The sequence below is a fragment of the Ursus arctos genome, unplaced genomic scaffold (assembly GCF_023065955.2).
Source record: "Ursus arctos isolate Adak ecotype North America unplaced genomic scaffold, UrsArc2.0 scaffold_7, whole genome shotgun sequence".
Taxonomy (NCBI): domain Eukaryota; kingdom Metazoa; phylum Chordata; class Mammalia; order Carnivora; family Ursidae; genus Ursus; species Ursus arctos.
The window spans coordinates 60,782,501-60,801,657 of NW_026623089.1; the positions used below are offsets into that span (position 1 = coordinate 60,782,501).

The 19,157-nt window shown below is 38.0% G+C and overlaps 1 protein-coding gene across 1 annotated transcript in view; it reads left to right on the top strand.

Moving 5' to 3' along the window:
- The first annotated feature begins 11,946 nt into the window (after positions 1-11,946).
- RTKN2 (rhotekin 2) overlaps positions 11,947-19,157 on the top strand; it is a 74,975-nt gene continuing 67,764 nt past the window's right edge. Inside the window, exons 1-2 of the mRNA XM_026504654.4 lie at positions 11,947-12,225; positions 18,356-18,552. Coding sequence (XP_026360439.3) covers positions 12,166-12,225; positions 18,356-18,552 — 257 coding nt within the window. The 5' untranslated portion in view covers positions 11,947-12,165. The remainder of the gene's footprint in view (positions 12,226-18,355; positions 18,553-19,157) is intronic.

Sequence of the window (19,157 nt, forward strand, 5' to 3'; positions counted from 1 at the left end):
TAAGGCTTCCTTTAATTTCTAAAATCTTATGATTGAATCTTCTTGGCTCTGAAAGTCCTGTAATACATTTTGCCAATAGCCATAAAAATTCTGACCTGATTAAGCCATAAAGAGTTGACATCAACCCAGATCCTTTTTGCTAACATTGTTACACAATAGATTTTATTCTGTACCTTAGAAAAACATAGCATAGCATCTGCCTTGAATACGTGGTGATAATTACTAAATCACTCTCATATTCAAAATACATACAGTAAAATCTATTATTTAACAAATCTAACCTGTCATTCATTAAAATGAATTTTCTGGGACAATCAAAATTTTTCCAGGAGGAAATACTTTGTTTGAGTAATAAAAGGTGGTTAAATGCTTAATCAATAATTTGATTCCTCTAATAATGAATTAAGATATAGAAAAAATCAATAAGATACACAAAGGACTTTTCAGTATTTTTTTATTCAATTCTACAGACGTTTTCAACTTATAAAATTCATTTTTGTTAACACTGCATTATGTTAAAAAGTAATTTATGATAATCCAGATTTCCATAGCCATTCTTTTTATTTTATTAATTTTATGAATTTGAAACACAGCTAATAGAGGCAAATTCCGTTTCAGGAAATAAGTAATGTCCCAAAGTGGAAACTAATTACACCTTAGAGAATAAAATACATATAATTTTGTATGTAATTTCTATCATTAGCCTGAACATAAGAAACTATCAAGCAAAGAAGCAAAGTAGAATTCAATTAAATAAAAACTATGCAGAGAAACAATATATTAGGGGCACCTGGGTGTCTCAGTCAGTTAAACATCTGCCTTTGGCTCAGGTCATGATTCTGGGGTCCTGGGATTAAGCCTTGAGTTGGTCTCCCTGTTCAGTGGGGAGCCTGCTTCTCCTTCTCCTTCTGCCCCTCCCCACTGCTCCTGTGCTCTCTCTTTCTCTGCTCTTTCTCTCTTACATAAATAAATAAATAAATAAATAAATAAATAAATAAATAAATAAATAAAATCTTAAAAAAAAAGTGAAACAAGATTTTGGGCATTGGGAAGAAAATTTTTTCAGCCGGAAGATCACCTGTTTTTTTCTATTTATATGAGTATCTTTTTCTGGACACAACATTTTAAAGGAATATTTTGATTTGACACTTTTCAAGTACGAATCTAGTGTATGATTAGTACATAGAATTCTTCAAAGTATTTAGTGTTACACATTAAGGAAGACACATTAAACCCGCAGGTAAAAATCTCAGATTTTACTTATACTGTGCTAGGGAGAAAGAGTGACATTGCTATAAAAACATCCACCAAACAAAGAAATGAAACTCCAAATGATGAAGATATTGTTAGGACATAAAAAAATAAAGATGTATATCTGATAACTATATTCTCAAGCCTACACAAATGTCCTTTTGAGAAGTCAGAGCCACATTTTTGAGTCACAAGTGACAAAAAGTTTTTTATTGATATTATATACTATCTTACACTCTATTTATTTCAAGTAAAGAATTTAGTGCATGCTTTATAAATGAATGATTTCTGTAAGTAATAAAGAAGTGGTTTGAAGAAATGAAATTATATTCATGGCAGAGTTAACAAATGGAAAAAATTAGAGCAGTGGCCATCAAAAAGTGAGCGTTCATTTAGCATTAGCTCTTATTTAACTCTTAATTTGAGCATAACTAATCAGTAAAGCTTACACAGCTCAAAATGAATGCTAAATTTTTTAGATTTCCCATTGAAAACTAGAAAGGACAGAGATAAGTAACCCATCCCAGGTGTCTTATATATGAGAAGGAACTCAGATTTTCGTATATAATTATTCATCACACATCATCATCATTATTGTGATAGCACCAGTCAACACAGCACTTTACAGAATTAACACGGAGCCCGCCCTACCTGCCTGGCCATTCATAAGACAGCAAATGGCGAGCCAAAAACAACAATTCTGCAAGACCCAGAGTTCCTTGTCATGGATACCTTAGGTGTTCAGTTTATGGTCTTTGTGAACCAGTGCAGAGCTGCTAAACAGGCTCACACATTCTGGAAAATGGTCACAGGATGTTTTCCTGTCTTTAGTTTTCAGAAAATAATAGGAAGGGCATTTTTATAAGACTTCATGATTTATTCTTTCTAGTGTGGTGCTCTCAATGGAAGATAAATGTCAATTGGCAAGAACTCAGAATTTTGTGGTGAAGAAATGGCTGAAGAAGTTTGAAAACAAGGCAGTTTAATAAGCTTGGCTCTGGAATTCATGATAAGCAAGCCAACTCAATTCCTACCTTGATATCACATTAACAAAAAATATAGTTTTCAAGGCCAAAATAAACTTTTTTTCTTCCAAAATTTTCTTCTGTTTTATTTTTCTTAGGTATAACCCCTTAAATTACAATGAACTTTCAAAAACATTAAAGACTCTTTAAAGACGTTTATGTTTACAAAAGAAAGTGTGCGTAGTTATTTAGATATTTTAGACAGACATGTCACTACTTCGTGCTGAAATCATCAAGTCATTCATTACACCATTATCTGATTTAAGTCTCGAGTTTTCATAACTTCCTTAATGTTTTCTTCTTAGGATTGACATTATATAGATGGAAATAAACCAATTCAACGTTGTTAATGATACTACTGGAATATATTTGCAGCTCCTTTACATTTTTCAGACACCTTCACAAAAGCTGGATACCAAAACCAAGCCAGTGCAGCAGACTGGGGAAGAATTATTAGTCCTACTTGACAGGTGAAGGAACTTGGGTTTAGAGGCACCAAGTGACTTGGCACATGGATACTAGGTGGCAGGGCTAAGACCATACTTTAAATCCTGTCCCTCAGCTTTGTACTTGCATCAGTCAGTACGGCCCACGTGAGGCGGTAGCAACAATCCCCAGATGCAGAGGTTCACAACAGCAAAGAATGATTTCTAGCTCTTAATACATGTTCATCACAAGACATCTGGGGCTCTCTTTAGTTCTCTCCCTCTGCAACCCAGGATATTGTACCATCCACTATCTGGAAAGTTGCCTGTCACTGGCACAGAGGGAGAGAAAATTGTAGCAAATCACACACTTGCTCTTAAAGTTGCTGCTCAGACACTTCTGTTCATGGTTCATCAGCCAAAGCTTCCTTACAGCCTTGTCTAGGTGCAAATGGGCAACCTATGAGGGAGTGAACCAAACCAGACATATTTTGTGAATGTCACTGATTACAATAGTCCTTCAAGGCACCGAATATTCGATGTATTCTCCTTCCCATAGGCAATATATACTCTCCCCTCCCTGAAGGAGAAAACCCAAAAATTGCCATTTAGTGAGGACCATAAGCACAAAGAGCAGATCTATGGATGAGACTATAGTGTAGTCCCTACATCAGGGAGAAATGTCTGGGTGTGGCCCCTCTTGAACCAAAACACCTATGAACTAAAAAGGCAAGTCATCTGCTTGCCAAACATCCAGTATACACTGGTGAAACATGTTCAGGGTAACTTCAATAATGATTTCTATGAAGAAAAGAGAAGAATGGGAGACACAGCATTTTTGTTTATAGCAGGTGTGAAATCCCAGGGGGCAGATATTTAAGGATCCTCTAACGCAAAGGGAGAGAAAAGGTTTTTTTTTGTTTGTTTTGTTTTTGTTTTTCTTTTCCAGACCTACAAGGAGCTCTCCAATGCATTTATTCTCCATGACTCTCTGATCCATCCTCTGAAAAATTCCATCTTTGTCCAAAGATGAACAATGGAGATCTTACTGGGACACTGAAAAATTTTTTCAGGTGGCAGGAGAAAAACAAAGATAACATGGCAAGTTTCCCTTAAAACCAAAAGTGTGCAGTGTAAGACTGCTCTTTATTCTGCAGTGCAGAATATTATATACTTGTCACATTTTTGGTGTTAAAAGTACCCTTTCCTGTGGGTTATATCAGCAGTACGGTGGACTTCATGAACAGTGGTTCCTCTCATTATTGAACAAGTTTGCATGAATGATAAATTTTGCAACAAGTATAACTTTTGTAGCATAGCTGAAATCTCAGGAAAGAAGAAATAACTTTTAAGGGACTAAAACTCGAATAACAACCCCACAAAAACCCAAACAAACAAAACAACCGTGAGTGGAAACCTGAGCTGTAAGCTATGCCTGCCCTCATGCTATGCACGTACACAAATGGTCTTGCTCTGCCAGTGCCACATAGAAGGATCTGCACCTGAGATCCTGATATTAAACCTAGGAATCTGGGGGTGCCTGGGTGGCACAGCGGTTAAGCGTCTGCCTTCGGCTCAGGGCGTGATCCCGGCGTTATGGGATCAAGCCCCACATCAGGCTCCTCCGCTATGAGCCTGCTTCTTCCTCTCCCACTCCCCCTGCTTGTGTTCCCTCTCTCGCTGGCTATCTCTATCTCTGTCAAATAAATAAATAAAATCTTAAAAAAAAATAAACCTAGGAATCTGGGCTAACTGGTCTCACGTGTCTAGAGCCACATGGCTCCCAGCAGAAGCATGTGCAAATCCTCCCTGGAAGAAAGTTGAGATTAGCTACATATGAACACTCAATTAAAAGCTACAACACACAAGGAAACAAGTCACCATGAGCAAATGTCAGTGGAAACATGAAATTAATATCCTCAAAAACTACAAATATTAGAATGGCTAGATAGAGAATTTAAGTATGAAAAAGATTGAAAGAAATTAAAAATAGAATCACCTGAACGCACGGGCAACAAACGATTACCCCAAATGACAAGGAAGATACAAAAAAGTAACTAAAGTGGAACTCCTACAAATGAAAAATGTAATCATAGAAATAAAGAAACTCAGTGGTTGGATTTAAGAGAAAATTAGACATAGATAAAGAGACAGCAAGATGGAAAAACACTCAGAATTCAGCCACAAAGATTCAAGAAAATGGAGAATATAAGGTAAAGGTTAGGAGATAAAGACAGAGTAAGAATTCACCTAGGTCTAATTGTAGTCCTTAAATGACAGAACAGAGAGAACAGAGGAGAGGCAATTTTTAAAGGGTTAATGCCTAAAAATGAAGGGCATAAATCCAAAGTAACAAGATATATAATGCAGGGAGGTAAAGAAATGATTAAACATTAGAAACATTTCCTTTCAAATCAGGAAGAAGACATGCGTGCCCACTTTCCCAGCTTCTGTTTAACACTGTATTAGCTGCCTGTCCTCGCCACAGCAGTAGGTCAAGGAAGAAGAATGATAAGAATTAGAAAAGAAAGAAACAAAACTGTTATAATTCACACTTAGTTGTCTACATAGAATACTGCGCCCTGCCCTCTGCAAACCTACCATTTATTAGAGGTAATAAGAGAATTTAAGTTATCAAGGATAAATTGGTATTTGGATGTAATACCAACAAATGGAAATCAGGGGTATTTTTATACACTAGCCACAGACAGGAGACATATTTTTAAAGCCATTATTTATGGCAGCAAGAAGAGATATAAGGAATCCAAAAACACATGGAACAAAAGATATGTAAAGCCTCTATGGAAAAAAGTACAAACCTTTTATTGAAAGACATTAAGGAAGATCTAAATTTGCATCACATGTGATGCACATGGACAGGAACGTACCCTAAATATGTAAATTTCTTCTAAAGTCAATACAATTCCAATAAAAATTCCAACAGGCTTCTTTGTTATTGCTACAGAGCTTGAGAAGAGGATTCAGATTTTTACGTGAGAGAGCAAAGGCCCTGTAATAGCCAAGATGGAGAAAGGGGAAAACAATGGTGAATATCTATAGAGAGAACATCTCCAGAACGTGAGCAAGAGGAGAAGAACATGTCCTTAGCCTAACTGACAGTATTAATGCATCTGAAGAAAAAAAAAAAATTCCTGGAGAAGGAGCTGAGTCTGTCTGGGAAACCAGAAGTGGCCGCAGGGACAGTGAGGGGTGGTGGGAAGTGGAGGAGCAGAATCAGAGAAAAATTGGGGGAAGTGAGTCTGCAAGCATTCCTCTCTGTCAGTCAGACACATCCAGGTCTTGCAGTGTGATATTATTAGATATCTAAATCAGCACTTTTCCAAAATATTTGTGCAAAACTCCTAAAAGAATTTTTAAAAACTTTTTATCCTTTAATTTATTTTTAAGGTGGCATCTGTTATGTCTTACCATATATTTAAATAGTTACAAAGGACATAATTGCTGGTGTATTGAAAATAATTACAATTATACAATTTAAATCATTATATTTACTAAGTGTATCTAATGGAAATCCCAAATGTTAAAGATTTAATACTCAGCCACCATCATCCCTTTAGAAAAGACCTGAACCACTTTATCTCTAAATTGGAAATTTTACGTTGTTCCTTTTTCTACTTGAACTTCTATTTTTATTCCACTTTCTTCACAGACTTTTCTGCTTACATAAAATATTTTTATGCTTGAGGTCTTCACCGCTCATCCTATCATGTTTCTCTTCAGCAAGCATATAAATGTAAATTGGAATTTTATACATTTTTGCATTTCATGTGACTATAAGATTTAATGGTCAATAGTTTTCTTTTGGATTGCATTATTAAAATTGTTAGCGGTATACAATTGATAACAAAATAAGCATATGACGATTACAACAGATCAGTATTAAACACTGAAAGTAAAACTTTCCTAGAAATGAATCTCCGAAGGAGATAGATGAGCCCTTTTTTCCTCCAATTAGTTTATGTATCCATGAGCAGATATTAATGCTAGGATGAAACAGTTCTCAACATCAAGTCTACGTCTGCTATGTAAGCAATGAGCCCCTGGTTCATTGATTGTAGCAGCATCAACACCAATGAATTTAATTGTCCCTTTGGCCCCCAGATGGTTTTTATACCGAGGAGCAATGCTGTAGTGGGAATGGCTAACAGTGATGCCTTTCTTTGTCCAGTGGGAAAACGTGACTGTGAAAGGGGGATCAATGGGAGGCCTAGACAACAGGCTCTTTAGCTAGATCAATTTTAGGATGGAGAATGTCAACTGAAGATCTTAACAATGATTCCTTTTAACACTGCCCAAACCTATGACACTTTGGTAAGTTGTGGGATGCCACTGTTTGAGGACCACTGATTCAAGACATGTAACGAATTCCTCTGGCTGATTCGCTTGCTCAGTAAGGAGCCCTCTGATTCTAATGTCATTTGAATGTCCTTAGGCCTATGTGTAATATACAGGTCACATTAACAGGAACTACTCAAATTGCACTTCACTTTGTCCCCACCTGCTGACAAACCTCTCATCCTTTGCAAAATCTACCTACCTCAGCTGCCATCCAAGCTTCCAAGCAATGGCTCTTAAGTGTTCATAGATAAACCCACACGGCCAGTTTTCATCTCTCACTGGGCGTAGGCACCAATGTATTACAGCTGTACTTTCACACTTTCACATACTAAAATGCACTGGAAACGAATCAAATGTAAGTCAAATTTTGGAAGCCAAAAAATGTATTGTTATTTTGCCAAGAAAGGATCTTTTAAAAGACCATCCATTATCACCACTGTTTAACTTGTACAAGAATATCTCAAATGTCTTAGAATGATTTCTATTATGATATGTGGGAAGCACACAAAAGAACATATGCAATATATATGTATGTTACTAGATAAACAGTAAAATAAATACCTGGGAACCCATTACCCAGCTTCAGAACTAAAACATTACTAGTAGCTTTGTACTAATGCTCTGTCTCCCTCCCATCCCCCGGCCTTTTTCCCAGAGAGAGTCACTATTCTGAGTTTTGTTCTTAGCACTCTCTTCCTTTTAAAATGTAAGCTTTTTATTGCATGTATGTGTTCCTAAACAAAATATTGTTTAGATTCTCTTATTCAGCTTTGTAAAATTTACATTTTCTAAGTACTTCTCTGCAACTTGATTCCTTCATTCAATAGTTTCAAGATTCAGCCATGATGTTACATATATCTATGATTTACTCATTTTTACCAACATATGTCATTGGGTACACCACCACAATTTTTTTATCCATTGTCTTGAAATGAACATTTGGATTGTTTTGTATTTTTGCTATTACAAACATGCTGCTGGTATACATTTGTAAGAAGTTCCCTAAGGGTGTATGTACCTAAGAGTGGAATGGCTTGGTATATACATTTTTTTTTTTAAAGATTTTATTTATTTATTCGACAGAGATAGAGACAGCCAGCGAGAGAGGGAACACAAGCAGGGGGAGTGGGAGAGGAAGAAGCAGGCTCATAGCGGAGGAGCCTGATGTGGGGCTCGATCCCAGAACTCCAGGATCACGCCCTGAGCCGAAGGCAGACGCTTAACCACTGTGCCACCCAGGCGCCCCTGGTATATACATTTTTTAACTTTACAAGATAGTTCTGAATTTTTTCCAAAGTAATTGCACGAATTTACATTTCCTCTATCAGTGTATAATATCCTTTTGACCTGTAAAGTTCCCAGTCCTTAGTATTATCAAACTTCTTAATATTTACCAATCTAGTAGCTATAAAATATTATCTCATTGGGGTCTTAATCTGTAAATTGCAAATTTGCAAATCTACAGATTAAAACTGATAATAAAGTTGAGCAACTTTTCACATTTTATTTGCTACTTGGGTTTAATCTCCTACAAGATGCCTACCATAACATTTGACCATTTTCCTGTTGGATTTTTATTGATTTGTAGTTCTTTATAATATAATCATGGTATTAATTATTTTTCAGTGGTAGGTGGTATTCACATAAGCTATTCTCATTCAGTTCTCAGTGCTCTGTGGGTCCTGTACCTCGGCCCATAGGTGCTGATGCTTCCTTCCTACAGTAGCAGTGTCTCATGTTCGTGTGGATAACCAGTTAACAAAGCACTCTCGCAAATCTTATCTCTGTTGAGTCTCCCAGTGACTTTTAAAAAACTAGCCGGGTATTATTATACTTGTTTTATAGATAAGGACACTGAGTGGCTTGCCTAAGGTCATAGAGCTAATAAGTCTTCAGATTCTGTATTCCATATCCTCCTTATGATTATATGATGCTTCTGCTGTTTGTAGATTATGGCCTATTCATTTAAGCAAATGCTGAACCTCTGCTTAGCATCTTTGCTTCAGTTTCTTCTTCTTTTTTTCTTTATTTTACTTTTTTTGGTATATAATTCAAAATACAGCTCTAGTCTATGAAGTTCGTTTTAAATGTATTACCTACAAGATAACAGATGAATAGAGGAAGCACTGAGAGAATTTTTTAATAGGAGTTTTCTAAGAAAGTCTAGGAGGATATTAAAAACCACAACAGTTATCCGTTCCAGGGAAGATCACATTTTTAAACATAATGGGTCTATTATGTAAGAGAGCTGATTTCCAGTTCAGTATTTTCCTTTCTTCTGGCCTTTTAGAGATTTAAAAATAGGGATGCAGGGATTAAGAGAAGAAAAATGTGCTTTAACATTTATTAGTATTATCTAAATTGGCTATTCTATGTCAAATACTGATTTTATATTTATTAATTATTAAATATGATCAATTTTTATATTAGAGATAACAAATAATTAGTCTTACATGTTGAACTTATCATGGGAAGTAATATCGGTAGAACAGTAATCCCATCATTCACCTTTCATCTGAAGTTTTTATACTTGGGCAATTGGGTGGGCATCCATTGACTGTGGGAGCCCAAGGAGGGTGGGATGTTAACTCTCAAATGAGAGATGCCCAAATACTATTTTTCAAACAGTTGAGCTGGTAAAAGATCATACTTCTTATTTTCTGGGAATTGTTAAATTCATTCATTCATTCATCCATTCATTCATTCATTCTCAAGCTAACCAAAGTACTCATGTGAAATCTTTAACCTTTTGGTAGTTTCCTTCTCTTTTTAGGTACATCATATACATCAGAGAAACCTATGTTTGATGAAACTACCAGAAGGACCCGGGGATAAATAAGGAAACAGCATTCCTGCTCGGAGGTATTTTAATCTCCATTTAATAGTTATATCTTAAGCCCTTCCTGGACACGTCCCTTGATGAATAATAAAGAGATAGGACTACATCATATCTTCTCCAAAGAGAAAGGTCTTTAATAGCAACTGTCAATTCCACAGATAATTACTAAATATGGCTTTTCCTAGATCTCATTCTTCAAGTATTATAAATAAATGCATCTCCATTAGTATTTACTCATCAAATATTCCTACACCCATGCCCAATTTAAAATTGGTTGGCTTGCCTCTGTTTTCATAAAGTGATGGCTTCTATAAGTATTTTGGTTTGAATCTGAGAGCTGTGTGTGTTATATGAGAAATAATGTATGTCTGATGATGAGCTCCCTTTGTGTATTTCCTTTATGAGTCAGGCACTCTACTAGGCTCATGCAGCTCACTTTGGGTAGGGGCTAATTATACCACAAAGTGGTAAGCATAAGAGAGGGGTGTGCATTGGGGGAAGGGTACCTAATGACTTTGGAATTCAGATCTGTGTTTGGAGAGAACGAGGTAAACTCATTGTGTTGGTAATTTTGAGCTGTACACATTTTATAGTTGTGTGTAAGGATATGGGTCATTACTAATGACCCATACATTCCTAATGTAAGGGAAGGGTCATTCCTAGCTGGGAAGCTTCTAGTATCATCTATTCCACAGGGCCTCAAAGAGGCAAAGTACCTATTTGAGAGGACGGGCACTCTTCGTATTTTCAGAAGTAAATCTTCAAACCAACTGCTTAAAAAAGAGCCTTGTGGATAATGTGACCATACAATTTAATATTCACTTTGTCTGGACAAATGAAAGATTGGTGGGACATTGGGACAACAAACCCAAACAGGGAATGTCTCAGGCAAATAAAAAATATTTTCGTCCGATTTATGGAAGGAAAAGTGCCCAAGGCCTTCTATGAGGTGATGGTGGGAGAGTTCATTTGGTTGATTTTGCACTGAGGAGAAAAAATATCAGAAATCAAAGAGGAGTCCTGTTGCCTTTTCAAGGGTAAGTCCGGATAGGCCAGGACAATGGATTATAAGGATCTTAAAAGGGCCAGAAATCTTTAGCACTTCAATTTTTATTTTTAAAGATTCCATACTTTCCCATTATGATTAATAATAAAACTCTTTAAAGAGTCTTTGTATTGGGGGTACCTGGGTGGCCCAGTCCGTAAAGCCTCTGCCTCCAGCTCAGGCCATGATCCCAGAGTCCCCAGATAGAGCCCCATGTAGGGCTCCCTGCTCAGTGGGGAGTCTGCTTCCCTCTCACCCTCTGCTCGGGCTCTCTCTCTGGCTCTCCCTCTCTAATAAATAAATAAATAAATAAATAAATAAATAAATAAATAAAATCTTTTAGAAAAAAGAGTTTTTGTATTGGTCTTTAGGGACAGCAAAAAATGGGGCTCTGGGAAAATAATATGTCATTCGGCTATCACCTTGGGTATCACCCCCCACCTTGGATGATGGTGGGGGAAGGAGCAATGGAAGAAGTATTTTCCAAGAAGAGAATAAAACTGCTTTCAAGAAAGAAGTCTTTGCGAGAACAGACTACTTGGGTGTGTGTGGGGGGGGGGTATCTGGAACTATAAAGAAACACTGGGGACAGAAGAGACGTTGTGAAATACCATGGTACCTCTGCAGCCGGGTTAATAGGACCGTGGTCCCCGAGCGACCCTGTGCTGTGTGAGACCGCTGGGAGCAGTGTCCCTCGGGTCTCTGGGAATGAGACCATAGGCTCCTAGTGACACCGTGTGTCCCTGAGTCGTCCGTGAGAACGCAAGGGCTGCAGCCAGCCTCATGGCTGTGGAGGGAGAACCTGCACTGGGATGCAGGCAAAACGCTCTCAGCGCCAAGGGCGTGCCTCGAACACCACTGGCAGAAACCCTGCGCCGGGCCAGGTGCGCTCCGTGGCCAACGCTCTCCCCACCGCCCTGCCCACTCCCGTCCCAGGCCCGCCCACACCCCAGTCACTGCCTTAAGTCGGCCCTCCGCTCCACTTCTCCGCGGGCACTGAGAGCTAGGGTCTCCGCCCGCTTCCCGCTCCCGAGGCCCGGGCGCGGGGCGCTCCCACTGCGCGTGCGCCCTCCGGCTGGAAGCCCCCCGCGCCCCTCCCCCTGCGGCCGGACTTGGTACTGCCGGGACGGCGGTTGGCGTCCTCCGCGGCTCCAGCGAGCGGCGGGCTTTTCAAATCTTACCTTTGAAGGAGTGGCGGAGGCTCTGGCTGTGGCGCTGGAGATGGAGGGGCACACCGTGAGGGGTCCCGAGCTCCGCCTGGCGGGCCTTCCCGCCCAGCAGGTGAGTGAGGAAGGGCCCCGCTTCAAGTCCTCAAGCCACCGTTGTGCCTGGTCGTCGAGAAACCCCCACCCCGCGTCTCCTATTCAGTGGAGGCCGGAAACAAAGGGAAGGACTAGGAGGCCGCACTTTTGAGGCTCCAGGGGAGCTTAGAAATCTCCTCATCCCCCACGGCCCCCGATTTCTTATGGAGGAGACAAACGCGAATGGGGAAGCGATGCCAGAGTTCCGCCGTGCGCTTCCGGGCGCACCTGCCCGCTGCTTCCCGCCACCCTCCAGGGTTTGGACGCCCCCAGTGTAGGCGCTGCAGGGGGAATGGAAGCTGCGGGATTTCCAAGAAGCCCATCCGAGGCCAAGGGAGGACAGTTCGCTTAATACTCGATTTGACGGCAACACAAGTACTGGAGCGCTGTCTACGCAGGACAGAAACTTGAGGAGGCAGGGTGCAGGAGCAAACTTCAGCCTTGGACCTTTAGAAGAAGTTGGTTTGATAGTGGATTCTTTTTGAATTGGATAAGAAAGAAGTTTGATAGCTTACTATTTCGCCATGTAAAATGTGTGTTAGAAACCTTTTTACTTAATAGAGACCAACATTTTTTCTTGGGAAATCAGTTATTAAAATGTTATATTTTCCTCTTAACCGTAATTTGAGTCTTAAAAGAAAACGGATGTCTTTAAGCTGGATCTTCACTATTTTAATATCCACCTTCTTTTACCTACTTCTGAGATAGATTAAACCATCTGAAAATACCAGTTTCGTAGGTCAAAATTGGTAGTCTATTAGCAATTTTACATGGTCCAACCGATAATCTTTGTTTAGAAACCTGGCAGAGCTTTTCCTTAGAAACTTATTGTTAGAAACCTTAGTAGATACAACGTTGTTAGTAAATCTTCAATAATACTGAGAAAAATAAAGCAAGACATTAAGAATCATTATGCAAAGTCCAACTCTTTTATTAGTAATGCTGTTTTATGCCAGCATTTCAAAAATTTCAAACATTTTAATGTAAAATACTTCTTTTTGTCCTATCCCTTATGCACTTTAGGCGTCCCGATTGCTAACAAAATCTTGATTTCTAGTGAATTGGCAATCTGTTGAGGTTTTTGTATTACATAGGTGTTTGTATAGTGTTCGAGTATATTTGTTAAGCTGTGTGCAGCAGTAATATTTAGGAATTATACAGAAGAGAGAGGAGGATAAGGTCATGAAAGAAGTTTAGCTACATGGAATGAAAATAAATATTTAAATATACACAAGGGCTGGGTTATTTTCATGTGAGAAGGTACAGTATTTAATGATTTCTTAGACAGCAAGAAAAGCAAATACTTGAGTTGTGGAATTCCTTCTGTTTGGATCTTGGATAAAAATTGCAAAATAGTAATAGGTTTCAACCTAATATTGAAGGTAAGAGAATTTTGTACTTGACTAAGTGAATTTTTATTTTCTGTTTTTCCTTTGATACTAATGAAACTGCCATCTAATAGGGATAGGACCAAAAATTCTGGGGTGGTCATAGCACTAGGGAAACACTTTTACTCAAACCTTGGAGTCATCTGTGAGCACACACAACGTAGAGTATTGGCTTTGGAGTCAGATTAAGCTCAAATCCAACTCTGCTTGTTGTATAGTCTTGAATAAATTATCTGTCTTTTCTAAGTCCTTAGTTTCCACAGTTGTAAAATGGGCAAGATGCTTATCCCAGAAAGTTGCTGGGAGTTGAGAACCTCTTTAAAATATTTAGCATAGTGCCTAACACTCAGAATGTGCTTGAGAGAAAACTGTTTCTCTTACCATCTTTTGTCCCATTCATCTGAGATGTTGGGGAAGCCACTTACCTTTTCTTACAAATATTTAAGTTTTTGAAATCTTAATAAAGATGAAATTCAAGAAGTAATGCTATTGATGCCAGTGGGCCGGTTTGGAGGACCCAGAGGGGGTCCCACAGGACCAGCCAAGAGGGTCCTTAGCTTCCTGCACATGCAAATCTCACGTGAGCCCGCAGGAGGTGAAAGAGTTTATTGAAGATAGAGAGAGAGCAGATACAGATGAATGCCCAGGAGACTCAGAAAGAAAAGGAACACGAGTCTTGTCTTAGTTTGGGGTCTGAGGGTTTTTATTAAGGATGATGGTCTGGTGTATGTGTCCTCTCAGGCGTCCAGGAACCGGTTAGAACAAAGATGAGGACCCAGGTGTTATTGCTTGGAGCGTGGGTTGGGGGGTGCCTTGGTGTCTAGGTGTTTAGCACTGGTGGTCTGGAATACACATATGGTAGATCCCTCCAGTCATTCTCATCTGGTTCTTCCTTAGAGGTTATCTGTTCGAAAGAAATTATGAACTCCTTGTCCCTTACAAGGAAGACATACTCTATTTGCATTACAAGGCATGTGTAAAGTGGGGTGTGGGTGCAAGCCCTAGCAAGAATAGAAGCAGGAAAAGGAGCAAAAAGCAGATTTTTATGGAGTTCTTCAGTTTCCCTGTCTCATTATCTCATTTCAGTAAAGTAAATGTATACAGAAACACGAATTGAAGAACTCTTTCTCTAATGACATTCCCCAAAATGACCACTGTTAATGATTTCCAGACTTTTTCTGTACATAAACAATTCTTAAAATAACATGCAATTTCTTTTAGAAGAAGGATGTATGCTGTATATACTCTTTTGCAATCTTTTTCATCACGGGCTCTTAGCTAACATGGTTTAACTATATCCATTAAGTGAGTGATAGTTTCTATCTGGATTACTACAGTTGTCTTACTAGCAGCCCAGCTTCGTTTTTTTTTTAAGTCTGTGCTTAGTTTCAAAACTAAGGCCATTTTCTTTGCACTTCCTTTGTCCCATTCTAGCTCTTCACACCTAGTATCTTTATGTTTTCTACATAATCTAGATTTTCACTTTTAAGTCCTTTTCCTATTTCATTTTTAGCCTTGCCTTGTCCATTTATTTATATCAGCCTGACTTTAGATACCTACATGATCAGGACAGTGCCATAAGCTTCATTTGACTTGATTACAAGGTAGCTCTCATTTAGAAAACCGAAGAAAAAATGGCAAGAGGAAGGTTTCCCCCCCATTCTTTGCTCTTTCTGGAGACTTGTTTTCAGACACTTCTAAGAGGGATGTATATAAGCTTTTGTCTTGGGTCCTACTCAGTCTTGACTCTGCCATTACGGTTGAGGCAGCAGCAGTAGGGATTTTAGCTCCCTCCTATTCCACTTTGAGGTGAGTTAGCATCATCCTTGAGTGCTCAGTCTGTGCCCTCGTTACAGGGTCATTGTTCTCACTGTGGATAGCACATCAGCTCTGACTCCAGGAGAACTTTGCACCCCTTACTAACTAAAACTAAGTTCTTTGACTCCATAAAGACTTTTCTGGCTGTAGTAATATCACTTGACCGGAGAGATTTTCTCTGTGAGTGAAGTATAGATGTGTACTAAAGTTGCATGGAGAACACAAAAGTAGCATTCATTCGAAAGCATATATACACTTAACAATTCATCCTACTCATGTCAGCCCTTCCAGATCCACATCCGCTCACTGTAGAACAGGGGAGGTAAGCTAGTTTACTATGAATGTAAATTTGGCTCGGTTAGGGATCAGCGGACTCTTTCTATAAAAGAACAGATAGGTAAATATTTTCAGGTTTGTGGGCCTCATGGTCTTAGTTGAAATTACTCAACTCTGCCACGTAGTTTGAAAGTAGCCTTAGATAATACAAATGGGCATGACTGTGCCCCAGTACAAGTTTATTTACAAAAAGGCAAGCATTGACTAGGCTATATTTTGCTGATCCCTGCTCTAAAGGATAGAACTCTAATGTTAATATGTTGGATATATCTCATTTCCTTAATGAATATTTAACCTTACAAATAAGGTAATTTAAAAAAGAAGCCCTAACTTTGCATTTCATTTCTGCACTATTTCCCAAGCCTCTATAATTTTATAGTCTTTATTAATAAGTGATGAAGAGCAGACCATCTTCATTTATAAGATGGGAACCTTAGAATCCCAAACCGATTCTTTAATGTGTTTGTGGCCACCTACTGGTTCCTTAAGGTTGTTGCAACTTTCCCTATTGCTACGGAATTTCAAGTCCTACAGCGGTGGATCTCTACCCTGGTGTACGTGAATCACCAGAGGAACTTTAAAAAAACAGCAACAACAAAAACTCAGACTCCACCTCCAGAGAGTCTAATTGTTTTGGGGTGAGTCTTAACTTAGGTACTTTTATAAGGCCCTTCCTCTCCCAGAGATGATTCTAATATGCAGCTAGCTTTAAGAACTGCTGCACTGGTTCAACAGGCTGCTTCACAGTAATATTTAAAAAGCAAAATTGAATTTAATGGAAGCAGATGGTATTTGTTTATATTTGAGTTGTGCGGTAAAGCTATTCATCCTGGCTTGACATTGTTCCCTGTGTGCACTCTCCAAAGCTAACCGGCCTGCCAGAGCTTATTTCTATAGACATATGGGTCACATAGATAATTATTATAATTAATTATTAATTACATTAAAGAAGAATTTACTTTGGGACTGACAAAGTCATAAAAAGATGAAATGGAATTGTTGAAATTGAGCTATGTGTAAAGAAGGAAAACCAGTAAATGACTACATTTATATAGTATATCAGTTTTGAGTTCTACTACTAAAGAAGGTTTTTATGTGGTAATTACATGATGTAAGTACAGAAAGTAATTAAACAGATCTGTTTTTCTGCATGTGAACAGTGCATTTGATTGATTTGGATAGTCAAGTTAAATCATCTATTGCAACTTCTCTTTTAGGGTAATTTTCATAGACTTGCTCTCCTAACTTTTAGGTTTTCCTTAGAAAAGATTGTCTTTTTAATATCTGGAACTTCTGTAATTAGATTCCATTTACATTTTTTTGTACAGATTTTGATCCAGTTAAAAGGTAAATTATAAGGATGGTCACCTTACTTTTTAGAAATAGATATACTGGAGCATTATTATGTTTGTAATATAGTAAAGAGTATGCAATGATTTATAATTTTTTAAAAAGCCACTGTGAATTAAATCAGAATAGTACGTTGCAGTTTATAGAATTTTAATGTTACATGTGTAACTTGTATATAGAACCAGGCCATTACAAAATCATTGTGTGGAATAAAAGACTTTCAGAACTAAAGTGATTTAGTAGTTTCATGATGACTCTTAAAACTAAAGTAAACATATCTAAAAATGTATTGTAAATCTCTGTTCCATCCAATAGCTAAAGCTTCTGACATTTTCTGGGCACAGTGCTTTCACTCTTGCTTCTGAGATTTTATTTACATTGGCTTATCATGGTCGCTAAATCTTAGTCCCTTTTCCAGCATCTTCTCCTTTAGAAATTTTTTCCTTGGTTAATTCAGTGTAATTAACCACATTTTGCCATTCCACAAAACAACTTATATAATATGTGCATGTGCTATATTGCTTACATTAGTTACTATGTTATTGTATTAGATTCCTGAGGTTGTCCTACAACAAATTACCAAAACTGGGTGGCATTATATATATATATATGGCAGGCCCATATTCCTGCTAAGGGCTGTGGGAAGAATTCTTCCCTTGCCTTTTCCAGCTTCCGGTGGTTGCTTGGTGGTCCTTGGCTTGTAGACTCATTACTCCTATCTCTACTTTAGTCTTTGCATGTAGTTTTCTCTGTGTGTGTCTCTTTCTTCATTTGGCTTTCCTATAAGGACACCAGTCATTGGGTTTGGGCCCATACTACTCCAGTATGACCTCATCTTAACTAATTACATCTGCAAAACCCTATATCTGAATAAGGTCACATTCTGCAGTTCTGGGAGGACAGGAATATTTGGGGGACATTATTCAACCTTGTGAAATTATGCTAAGGATATGTAATGTTTCTCACCCTTGTTTCTGTTCTTTTTCTCCACTAGGTTGTAAAGACTTCCTAAAATAAGAAATTAAGGTTTTGCAAAGAGCATTTTCACACAGCTATATCTTTTGTGCTATTATACATTAAAACTTTGTTACTTTACCAATATGTTATAACATTAAAATGATGTCTAGTACATTTTCCATCTATTGGGGTAAAAAGAAATGTTATAATTTTGAATTTTTGCTATCTTTTAAGAATTCTTTTCTCTCTTTTTTTTTTTAGGATTGCAGCATTCAAGAAAAAATAGATTTAGAAATTCGAATGCGAGAAGGAATATGGAAAATCCTTTCTCTGAGCACTCAGAAAGACCAGATCTTGCACGCAGTTAAGAATCTCATGGTATGCAATGCTCGAATAATGGCTTACACATCGGAGCTACAGAAATTAGAAGAACAGGTTGCAAATCAAACTGGAAGATGGTTAGTAACATAGTTTTCCTATGGCTTTTAATGTACTCAAATATTTGAATAAGAAAGCAATATAATTTTAATGTCAAATATCAAATCACCAAACTTTAAAAAAAAAATACACCAAAGTAGTCTCTGATATTATAAACATTTTGGCAGTAGAATTCAGAGTAAACATAATATTATAGTAGCAGTTTTCACTAGGAAGTTTTGTTGTGTTCCAGATTATAAAATGAAGTGGTTAAGAAGCAAGAACTGAGGGAATATTTTAAAAAGGACCAAGACTGGGGCCCCTGGGTGGTTTAGTCAGTTAAGCCTCTGACTCTTGATTTTTAGTTCAGGTCAGGATCTCAAGTTTGTGAGAATGAGCATCGCCTAGGGCTCCACACTCAGTGGGAGCCTGCTTGAAATTCTCTCCCTCTCCATCTGCCCCTTTCCCCCCATGCTCTCTCTCTCTCTCAAATGATAAATAAATAAATCTTAAAAAAAAAAAAAACGACCGAGACTGATAGTTGAGTATATAGAATTGTGAATTAAAAAAAAAAACAAATTGCTTTAAAAAATGCTAATAAAGAGGTACTAGTTGAGAGTAATGGAAACTTAGGTGTAGACATTGA